General features: G+C 41.2%; 2 protein-coding genes across 2 annotated transcripts; both read right to left on the bottom strand.

Moving 5' to 3' along the window:
- Window positions 1–266: 266 nt before the first annotated feature.
- LOC131927520 (carboxylesterase NlhH) lies at window positions 267–2,657 on the bottom strand. The gene is made up of 2 exons (XM_059283212.1): window positions 2,515–2,657; window positions 267–1,303 (listed from the first exon to the last, which is right to left on the bottom strand). Exons 1-2 carry the CDS (start codon window positions 2,515–2,517, stop codon window positions 317–319), a joined length of 990 nt encoding a protein of 329 aa, XP_059139195.1. The 5' UTR covers window positions 2,518–2,657; the 3' UTR covers window positions 267–316.
- A 4,022-nt stretch (window positions 2,658–6,679) lies between these two features.
- On the bottom strand, window positions 6,680–9,356 carry LOC131927539 (N-formyl peptide receptor 2-like). The gene is made up of 2 exons (XM_059283245.1): window positions 8,416–9,356; window positions 6,680–6,932 (listed from the first exon to the last, which is right to left on the bottom strand). Exons 1-2 carry the CDS (start codon window positions 9,354–9,356, stop codon window positions 6,680–6,682), a joined length of 1,194 nt encoding a protein of 397 aa, XP_059139228.1.
- Between the last annotated feature and the right edge of the window lie 2,988 nt (window positions 9,357–12,344).

Raw genomic sequence — 12,344 nt, 5'->3', positions numbered from 1 at the left:
TTAAAAACAACCAAAACTTGTAGACAGGACTTACAAATACAATAATACGTCAATACAGTGTTATTTTTTTTAAAGTTTATTTTAAAGATGTAATTGTGTACATGTGTTTAGCTAGTATCGCCATAACTGATTAAATATTTGGGGAAATTTTTTTTTTTAAAAGGAGTGAGAAAAAATAGTAAAGTTGGGCTAATTTCAGGCCCTATACACTTTTAAAAAACACCAAGATTTATAATATTTATATATCTACAAGGAATGTATTTCTGAAGTATTTTAACAATATTTCAATTTGTTAAGAAAATGTCTTGTTATCGAATTATTCTAAAGAGTGAATGAATTCAGCCACTTCATCGTGTGCTTTGGCAGAAGTCGTCGGGTAGTCTGCTACAATGCTGAAAAACGCGTGAGGGACGCCCTCTATATTAACCTCTTTGACCTTGACCCCGGCATCTCGCAGTTTCTTGGCAAAGGCCGCGGCCCAGTCTTTCAAGGGGTCAAGGTCGGCGGTGAGGACCAACGTAGGGGGAGACGACTGGAGGTTTTTCCTGGCTGACGGGTTGACCCTCGGGTTGGTGGCTGCCCCAGGGATGTGAGGCACGAAAACTTCAAACATGGCGTCCATCGAGAGAGTGTTGAATGCCGGGATGTCGCGGAACTCGTCAAACGAGGGCAGGTTGCAGGTGAGGTCAGTGACCGGGTACACCAGCACCTGGAAGGCCACGCCCTGCACGTCATTTAACACACTGCACGTGATCTGCCCGCCTGCACTGTCCCCGCCCACACCGACCTTGCTATTTTTAGACCCGCCTACGACTTCCTTGTTTTCCAAGACCCATTTCGTTACAGTCAAGCAGTCGTCAAACGGCGCCAAGGGATTTTCTGGACAAGGCAACAGCCGATAGTCCGCCATTACCATGACAGCCTTTGTTTTATTTGCAAGAGACTTCATACAGCAATCATAGCTAGGCGGGCTTACCGTGACCAACCCGCCACCGTGGTTATAGATAAAAATAACCGGATCTTCCGGACAGTCGCTTGGCTTGTAGACTATTATCGGAATCCCGGCCTTGACCTCTGAACTTGGTACCGTTAATTTTCTCACGGTTCCGTCAAACGGGACCACGTCTTCGCCATCACGGCACAAAATCGGGATGTTGTCCCTCGCTTTCTGTAAGGTGGTCATGTGGAAGGGCTGTAGACCCAGGTCCATGATGCGCTGGGTGCTGGCCAGAGTCTCAGGGTGGAGCGTGTATTTCCCGGACCACCGGCGCCAGGCGTCTTCAGCAGCTTTAGTCGTCTTGTCCTGCAGATAGAGTAACATTTTTGTCTATTGTAGATTAGGTAGTTTGGTATCAAAACATCAAACTGGAAAAAATACAACACCGGAAAAGTTTATTATTAAAAGCAAATAAAGCGAAAATACCTCAATAATTTTTTTGTGGTCAAGTTTTACCTTCTTTAGAAACACCTCACCAGACTAGAGTAAACTGTTAACTTTCTTCTAACGTTTTGAATGTTTAGGCTAAGATTAAATCTGTGGCTTATTGTTAACAGTTTGTATCAAATTTTTATACTAGACTATCACTTTAGTGTGTGTACCAGTTACAATATCTTAATTCCAGCGTGGTGGTAATAAAAGTTGTATTTCCAAGTAGTTTCTTTCATACATTTTTCCCGTAGAAAACTGGTTAAAATGTATATATTTTACATAAATGTTTATTTTTCAATTTCGTAAGGGGGGTTGGACTTGTTAAGTAGATATGCCTGAAAGAAACCTTCATGATGTAATGGTATTGGCTGCCTATAGAACCGGTTTACAAAGGGAAACGAGTGGCAAAAGTTGGGGAATGCTGTGTTTATCTACTTTCAGCAGCCCAGACTTTAGTGACAGCAAGAGGGAAACAAGTTTAATGTAGAGGCAAACAAGCGCTAGATATAGGGCTGGTAAGTAGGTCACCAAACAGTTCTACGGCTCAATAAAACCTGCATGAGCCATATAACTGGTTGGTGACCTATTTACCAGCCCTATACCCGGACTAATGGCGGAAGGTTATACAAAATTCAAGTTGGTTGTAGTGATACCGGGAAAGGTTTAAAACACGCACTAGCTTCTAAATGGCTACACTGTATGAAGTAAAATACCTCAGCTGGTCAAATTACCTGACTAGATGGCGCCACTTACTTTAAGATTACTACACTAATTCTTTGAAGTTTAGCTTCCCTCAATTAAGTCTAACAAACTCACTATATTGCCCCTAATAGCTACACTCTTATTAAGAATTCTTAAAGTTGTGTATGCATTTTTCAGAAACTAGAATCTGCAAGAACAATTATTCGTACACTATTATTTCAGTGGAAACTCGTTACATTTAGACATGAATACACTTAATTTTCTAGAAAAACGAAAGACAATTCCGTTCGTTGACTGAATCACTGTATGTACGCTGACTCCGAATGGGCGTTGGAAGCCTAAAACTTTTGTAACTATAGTAATAAATAAAAAAGAAAATTTACCATTATGTTCCTTGGGAGATGTTAGGTATAATGTTGTAGAGTTTTCTTCGACACTGGTTAGACTTAGCAGGCAAAAGTGAAAGAACGTTCTTGGTCACTTGGTGTTCTGAACTTGGCAGAATTAGCCTGGATAAGAGACTTGTTTTTTTGTTGACTAGCGACCTTGAGATAGCAGGAGCTTATCAAATACTTAAGTAACAGGGGCGTAGTGGATACTGTAGTAACGGGGGCGTAGTGGATACTGTAGTAACAGGGGCGAAGTGGATACTCAGGGGTGTAATGGATACTGTAGTAACGTGAGCGTAATGGATACTGTAGTAACACGTGCGTAGTGGATACTATAGTAATAAGGGTGTGGTGGATACTCTAGTTACGGGAGCGTAGTGGATACTGTACTAACAGTGGCGTAGTGACCTTGATCCTTGACCACGCTGACCTCTATAATTTAAACAAATGCGTGTTTAAAAATAAAAGCTACTCTGTAATTATTTAACGATTTTTTTAATTAACTATTTTTCCAGTATTTTTTTAATAGTCGATTCGACAACTGTCGCCGCCACAATATGTCTTCCATCGATACGCCTTTGACGTCTGCATGTCAGAAGGATGTCACCTTGATCTGACACATGCTAATGGTGTCCTGAACCAGACAGTGGCGTCGCTAGGTCGGGTGTCGCCCGGTGCGGCCCTCCGTGGTGTCGTCGCCCCCCCCCCAAGAAATTATATATATATATATATATATATATATATATATATATATATATATATATATATATATATATATATATATATATATATGTTACGGTCAAAGCCCGAAGTGCCGCCAAAGCCCGCATTGGCCGGCCAATGTGCGCATTGGCCGGCTCTCTTGGCCAAAGCCCGAAGAACATAGCACTAAGAGGGTATTTTGTACACTGGCCGGCCAATGCACGCACTGGCCCTGACGTACTGGCCAAAGTCCGAAGCACATAAACTTTACAGCGTATTTTGTACATTTGTCGGCCAATGCGCGCACTGGCCGGGATGACCTGGCCAATGTTCTATCTAGACTAAGCTGTGATCGCGTTTTCATTATTCTGGGTGCTGTTTCATTGTGAGTAACATGTTGTTTAGCTCTTGTTTGTATATCATTCTATACGCAAGGCGACATGGACCAAAAGGGCCTTCAGACCACGAGACAGACATGTCAAAAGAAACAAATTGAATCCATGTTAGTTTCCATATATTGGCTACAACTGTATGTGACAGCATTAAAAAAAAATTTTGTAGTGCAGCACATTCTTGTGGATCCTGTGGCAACGATGCCCGTGCTATTTGCGGAATACCCAATGAAGCAGACGAAGGGTACGGAGGGAACATTACCTGCAGATTGTATCACAACAGGGCAACAGCTCATGCTAGCTTGAAAACTCAAGACGCTAAGATGCTTAAAACATCAAATACAAAATTTAAACAAGCTGAAGTGGGTGACAATGTACGCATCCGTATACCAGATGTTGACAGAGGTCGCGGTGATCCCCGTAGCGTCATTTCACTTGTCATGAGCCTCAAGGGCGGTTTCTACAAATTAGGAACGGAACGTGGTATTCTAAAACAACTGTATGCTAGAAGTGAGTTTTCAATTCTTCACGAAAAACTGCTCTTATTGTCGTCAGTTGGCACTGAGGAAAAATCACTACGAACCATCGAATCTTCACAATCATTGACCGGCGACCAAGGCTACACTCGCTGCAATTGCACAACCAGGTGCACAACAAATCGCTGCAAGTGTAAGCATAACAAGTTACTATGTAATTCTAAATGCCATAAAAGTTCAACTTGTTGTAACAAGTGATAATATTGATTGATTGGGACTATAGTACAATAAAAAAATTTGAATGTTTCTGTCATTTACTTTAATGAATAATCAATAAAGACTTAATTTCATGATCATTTCGGTATAAAAAACCCAAAATCTGCTCATGATCTTCTAATTCAGGCTTTGGCCGTTCCACCATGGCCGAAATCAAGCGCTATTTCAGATTTTTGCCAAAGACGAAACCAAGCAAAGTTTCGGACTTTGACCGGTCAATGGACAATGCGCGCATTGGCCGACTTCGGGCTTTGACCGTAACATATGTATATATATATATATATATATATATATATATATATATATATATATATATATATATATATATATATATATATATATATATATACATGTATGTGTGTGTCGGCCATTATAGGCCTATAATTTAAGTATATGCCGCATACGCGTACATGTATGTTTATACGCTTTAATCAGTGCTGACGTAATAGTAACGATGTTTATCTATAGTGTATTAATAATACAGTTGTATGTAGCATTGTTTTCTCTATAGTTAGCACGTTTACGTCATGGTGTCACCTCCACCCTCTTGTAAAAATTGTCACTTTGAACTTAAAAGACTATTTAACTTTAACTAATCATAAAGGGAACTAGGAAAAAAGCATTTTTCTTCTGTACCTTTTGCAAAAAAATTTGACAGGGTGTCACCCCCTTAAATGGTTTCACCCGGTGCGGTCAGCACCCCCCCCCCCCCTCGCCCCTCCCTCGCTACGCCTATGTGTCCATACAGACAGCATGCTCTTATAAACTAGACCTTAGTTCTTAGTGACCCAAATGGTTCATCTCATCATTTGTCGAGATTAAACAAGGAAATAGTGCTGTGTTTGTTTAAAAATTATGCTGGTTATGACGAGTCAGCAATATTTCGAAGTTGTTTTTTTTTCACGATCTCATAAACAATATGCGCAAACCTATACCACACAAAAACGACCATATATATTACACCTCTATAAAACCACATACGCAGCATACACAAACATATACGCAACCAACAAGATATCTTATTAGACCGCATACACTATATACACGAAGACATATAGGAACGTATACATGACCTCGTATGTAACCACATCCACGATCACATACACCCCATACACGAACACATACACGGCCATGTTTTTATCATATACACGAACACATACACAACGTACGTGACCACATGCACGACTTACACAAACACATACACATCCACATACGTCACATACTCGACCTCATACAACATGTATTCGATCGCATACAAAAAACAACGAACACATAATCCACACACACGACCACATACATGACCACATACAGACATACATGACCACATACCCAATTGCACACTCGAGCACATACATGCCCACATACATGCCCACATACACGACCACATACACACATGCCCACATACAGAAACACATACACGCCCACATACAGATATACATGACCACATACACTACTACATACATAATCAGTTACGACGACCTACACTACATCCGCAGCCAATTACATGACCCCCCTACATATCACATACACTAATACATATCTGGATCGTATATTTCTACCATCCTACGGGGTAGGGGTCGGCCACAAACTCGTTTGTTCTGTCAATTAGCCCACTCAACGTTTACACACACACACACGCACACACACACACGCGCACACACACACGCACACACACACACACACACACACACACACGCACACACGCACACACACGCACACACACACGCACACACACACACACACACACACACACACACAGTGAAACTACTTTACTTTGGTTTGGTTTAACCGGTCTGCTAGAACCAAACCGATGTCTTTTTATTTTTCTTTGACACAAATCTTTTAGGCCAATGTTCACAACCTTCGATAAACAAAAGAACAAATAGAAATACTATAAATAGAACTATCACAGGTATTTGTTTTAAGAAATTACTTCGTGAGATTGTTGTTGCTTTATTTGTAGATGGCTGAAATCCCAAGCCAATGTTGCTTTATTTGTAGATGGCGCTAATATCCAAGGCGAATGTTGCTTTATTTGTAGATGGCTAATATCCTAGGAGAGTGTTGTTTTATTTGTAGATGGCGCTAATATCCAAGGCGAATGTTGCTTTATTTGTAGATGGCGCTAATATCCAAGGCGAATGTTGCTTTATTTGTAGATGGCGCTAATATCCCATGCAAATGTTGATTTATTTGTAGGTGGCGCTAATATCCCAAGCAATTGTTGCTTTATTTGTAGATGGCTAATATCCCAGGCGAATGTTGTTTTATTTGTAGATGGCTGATATCTCATGCGAGTCTATTATTGTTGTTTTATTTATAGATGGCTGATATCCCAGGCGAGTCTGAGTCTCTAGACATCGTTTTGGTGGACGAAGTTGGGCACATGAGTTGTTTAAACCTGGACCGGAAGCTGAGGTTGACAAGGAGATACACGCAGATGTTAACGGAGGCGTTGAGGCTGGCGAAGAGGGCGGTTAGTGCCCAGAGGAATACGTACACATTCTCGTACAGGCGTCCGATGTACATTTCTGGGATGAGAAGTGTGGCGTACACGGCGACAAATCTGGAATAAGAAGTGTAGATAAGGGGATGTGGATGGGCGTGTGGGGTAGATGTAGGTGTAGGTGTGGGTGTGGGTGTGGGTGTGGGTGTGGGTGTAGGTGTAGGTGCAGGTGCAGGCGTAGGCGTAGGCGTAGGCGTAGGAGTAGGTGTCGGCGTAGGCGTTGGCGTAGGCGTAGGCGTAGGCGTGGGTGTAGGCGTAGGCGTAGGCGTAGGCGTAGGCGTAGGCGTAGGCGTAGGCGTAGGCGTAGGCGTAGGCGTAGGCGTAGGTGTAGGTGTAGGTGTAGGTGTAGGTGTAGGTGTAGGTGTAGGTGTAGGTGTAGGTGTAGGTGTAGGTGTAGGTGTAGGTGTAGGTGTAGGTGTAGGTGTAGGTGTAGGTGTAGGTGTAGGTGTAGGTGTAGGTGTAGGTGTAGGTGTAGGTGTAGGTGTAGGTGTAGGTGTAGGTGTAGGTGTAGGTGTAGGTGTAGGTGTAGGTGTAGGTGTAGGTGTAGGTGTAGGTGTAGGTGTAGGTGTAGGTGTAGGTGTAGGTGTAGGTGTAGGTGTAGGTGTAGGTGTAGGTGTAGGTGTAGGGGTAGGTGTAGGTGTAGGTGTAGGTGTAGGTGTAGGTGTAGGTGTAGGTGTAGGTGTAGGTGTAGGTGTCGGTGTCGGTGTCGGTGCGGGTGTCGGTGTCGGTGTCGGTGTGGATGTGGATGTGGATGTGGGGGTGTGAGTGGGTGTGGGTGTAGGAGTAGGTGATCATACACAGTGCCAAATCTAGAATAAGGGGCGTGGGGTGTAGTTCGGTTTGGGGTCTATGTGGGCGTGGGGTGTAAGTTGGCATGGGTTAAGGTGGACATGAGACATAGATAGAATGAAGAATAAACAACGAAATATTTTAAAACAAACTACAATAGAACAAACTACAGTAGAACAAACTGCGGCAGAATAAACTACAATATAACAAACTACAGTAGAGCAAAATATTACAGAAGAAACTGCAGCAGAATAAACTACAATAGAACAAATAACAAGAGAATTAACTTCAATATAACAAAATACAGTAGAACAAACTACAGTAGAACAAAATATTTCAGAACAAACTGCAGCAGAATAAACTACAATAGAACAAACTACATTAGAACAAATAACAATAGAATTAACTTCAATATAACAAAATACAGTAGAACAAACTACAGTAGAACAAAATATTTCAGAACAAACTGCAGCAGAAGAAACTGCAGTAGAACAAACTACATTAGAACAAATAACAATAGAATTAACTTCAATAAAACAAAATACAGTAGAACAAACTACAGCAAAACACAGTATTTTAGAACAAACTACAGTAGAAAAAAAAACTATTTTAGAACAAATTACAATAGAATAAACTACAGTAAAACAAACAATAGTAGAACAAACTACAGTAGAACAATCTAAAATAGAACAAACTACAGAAGAACAAACTAAAACAAACTACAGATAAACAAACACACACTACCATCACCCACCTCGGTGTGTTGCAGACGGTCAAGATAATGGCCAGAAACACGACCACGGTCACCAGACGACTCTCCTTCTGCGACAGCATTGACCGCCTCTTGACGTCATCGCCTTGCTTGTGTTTCCTCACCTTGGAGCTAGACTTGAGCCCGTAGCTCAGGCAAACCGCGCTTCCGATAACCAGCGCCTGCTGAATGACGGGCAACACAGCACCGTTCAGTATGTCCACAGCGTGGTGGATGGTGGCTCTGTTGGCGCCGTAACTCACTACCATGACGGTGGAGGAGTTTGAAAAATTGGACGCGTCCTCCGAAGCCCAGTCTAACTTGTGCGTCGCGAATATAGGGAGGTAACTCCCGATGTGGTACGCGTAAATAAAAACCACCGCCGCGATGCTGCGGTTGCGGGTGAAGGTGGCCCTGACCTTGAAAGGGTTGATGACGCAGTAGCATCTCTCGAGGGAGATGAAGGTCGTGATCCAGTTGGAGACGAGGTACATAAGGTCTTGCGACCAGCATAAGGAGACGTATTGGATGAGGATGGGGTTCATGAACTTGCTGGGGGTCGTGATGTTGGCCAGGTAACAGACGGACGACCCCAGGGTTTGAACCGTGACCAGCAGGTCGGAGAGGGACAACGCCCACAGCCCCACCGTCATGCTGTCCTTGACGCCCATCTTGGAGAAGATGACGAGGTTGATGACGTTGGTGACGGTCCCGAAAGCGGAAATGACGATGGGTATGACGATGCTGAGGTACAGGGTGACGTAGAGCATCAGCCCGTCGGGGATCAACCGGTCCCGGCTGGTGACGTCATGCTGGGTGGTGACGTCATCTCGGGCGGTGACGCCGGAAGGCTCCGTGCTGTTTACCAACATGTGCTGTGACGTGTTTCCGGCAAAATTATCCATTAAGTCTGCTGAAACACTCCACACATTCATGGACGCCATGTCTTCCTAGCCGCAGCCACCAATGTTGACTGGAATATTATTTAGACCGGCATATTAGACTCACAAATCCTGTCAGGCAAATCACATTTTTAGACATTACCTGTTTGAAAGACATGTTTAATTAGCTGCATGTCCCATAAAAAATCGATACAAGTTATTAATTTTCTTTCAAATAAAATCGATTTTTTTCTATCCGAAGGGATGTTCCGTCATATTCAATGTTTGAGATGTTGGTAGCCCAAGGACAATACTAGCGCTCTGGTTTCTAGTCTCTGGTGTATAGCGCCGAGTGCAACATAATCGTAGGCTTTGTGGATTATAGAAATTTATTTATCTTAAGATGAGAATAAAGTTGCGTGACATTAACATTTAACATAAACATGTATTTATTTATATAAATTATGTATTTATGTATTTTTTAATTTGTTTATTTTATTTTATTTTTTATTTATATATTTATTTATTTATTTATTATGTATATGTTTATTTATTATTTATTTATTTTAATTTTATGTTTTTTATTTTTTTTTATTATTTATTTATTTATTTTATTTAGGCTATCTATTTATTTATTTATGTTGTTAATTTATATATACATACACACATATACTTTTAAATTTATTTATACACATTATATTTATCATAAATATCACCACAAATACAACCATGTCGAAATTTACTGCAGACAATGCAACGAGCAATACTTAACACTTCACTCATGTAGCACTCAAATCATTTGAAGTTGCTCTAAACATCACATAAAGCACTTAATATATAATATATTGCTTCTTACTTGCTAGCACTAAATACACTAAAGGTAGACCTACCAGAGGTATCAAAATTCTACTTCTACTGATACACCCAAACTCAACATTACATTAACTCTTTCAAACCTGAGTACTCCTGCACTTAATGAAAGCCACTGCTAACCCACAAGCAGCTAATCAGCCTTCATCACAACTGCACTACGCATATCAAACATAACAAAAACTGAAGCGCTTTTGTTGGTTTTTTTTTTTAAGTTTAAGTTGAAGGATTTAATGGATAATTTCAAGATCCAATCTATTTAGACTATCTTAATTAAAATCGTGAACTCTTATTCTTCAAACAAGGCCACCCTAACGGAAATGAACGAAGATACTTATCAGATATTTGAAGCGTTTGATTTACTCTACTTCTGTGATAGCCGCCCTTGGTGTTCTATAAAATGTTTTCAACAGCGGAGTTCTAAATAGCAACATTAGCTCATCGGTGGAAAATCGATAGGCATGGTAGGGTTATCTGTGCTTTAGTGGTCATTTACCTGTTGCTAAGGGGTCAAACCCTGCAGTTTAGGAGCAAGCACCTTAGGCTTGGGGGTCACACCTTGCAGTTTTGGGATCGATAATATAAGGGTCGGGGATCAGATACCTGTGGCTCAGGGATCGGACAAATGCCGCTTAGGGGTCATACCACGCAACTCTGGGGTCGGGACTCTGCAGGTCAGGGGTAGCCACTCTGAAAGACAGGAGTAGACACCGTGTAACCTATGAACCGGTTCTTTTTTAAAGTTGGATAAAGAAAAAATATGTCAGGAAGTGCAAAATGTGGATTTTAACATACGTTCTGCTCTTTTCATCATCGACATCTTTTCCAGTTCGTGTCCAAGATACATGGGGTAGATGAAGTAGAGTTCATCTCGGCATTCAGGAAGGGTAATGTGCTAAGCCGCCTTCGTTTCTTTAACGTGTCAGGTACCTATCAGAGCTGAGTGGACCCAGAGACGTCTAGCTGACTCTAGCCCGCGATCCGGACCCAAGACTTTCGGGTTAGCAATCGTAAGCCCTACCATTCGACCACACCTTCACATTTGGTGTTGTTTAACGAACCAGTATCAACATACAACATTAAAGTACCGGTGGTTCTGCGGTAGAGCGGACAGCTGATCAAAGATTCGTTTCCGGTTCTAGTCTGCAGGACCTCCATGACCTGGGAGAGTCAAAGTAGGGAGGGGTAAGGGCAGCTGGTCACCGTACTGCCCACATCACCCTATCATCCGTAGGTGTCATAGAATCAGATCAACTCTCCTCCCCCTGCTCCGTTGTCAGACTACAGACCTAGACTGACTTTTTACTTCTCTCTTCTCTCTTTGTTTCAAACCATTCCTATTACATTTTTTAAATAAATTACCAACGTTTTCGAGATGGGATTTCAATTATATAAAGTAGCCAGTTAGAAAGAAGAAGCTAAATTAATTTAATTTACATTGAACCGCAAGACTTTTTTTTTATTTCTTCTTGCATTGTTCGCATTTTATGTTATCTAAAATTAAATCATCTATTTCCATCGTTAAATTGCCTAGGTAGTTTTCTTTAATTGTAATTTTTTTTTACAATTATGTCCTATGCCCGACCCCTCCCCCCACCCCACCCCTCCACCCCCACCCCAGCCCACATCGGTTTCGCAAGCAAAGAACAAAAGCGACTCATAGCAATCTTTTCCAATAGCCCCAAGGGAAACAATTCTATTCGATACGACTTACTTTACTTTCTCTTTCTTTCTACGGTATGAGTTTCCATAGATTCGTAGTACAATAAATTACATTTCTAAATAAATTACCTACGTTTTCAAGCCGTCATTTCCAAACCAGTCTAATGCAAAAGTCAATTTTGATCAAAAAATATTTAAGTTAACAGTGAAGCTTTACAAGAAGGTAATTTGAACTTTGTGGCAAAAATGATTTTTATCTGGTTTAAATAAACTAATTTTTTGTGAGAACAGATTTATTACAACATTGAATTTATTTACAGATAATATTGAAGTGGTTTTTGAAATTTAACTTTATTATTTATCTTCCCAAAAAAAAAGTTGAAAGTTTTAAATGTTGTGTATTTCACCGGACCAAATCATTGCAGGCCTAAGTGGATAGCCTAGTCTGTGTCTAGATTTATTGGAGTTTAGTGTTTCGCGCAGGGATCGCGATCAGAGTTTCTTTCAGACATCTCTCCC

The sequence above is a fragment of the Physella acuta genome, unplaced genomic scaffold (genome assembly GCF_028476545.2).
Source record: "Physella acuta isolate Inbredline_101_S28 unplaced genomic scaffold, ASM2847654v3 ptg001414l, whole genome shotgun sequence".
Taxonomy (NCBI): Eukaryota; Metazoa; Mollusca; class Gastropoda; family Physidae; genus Physella; species Physella acuta.
The sequence above is the reverse complement of the archived record's forward strand: the minus strand, read 5'-3'. Positions and strand labels throughout refer to the sequence as shown.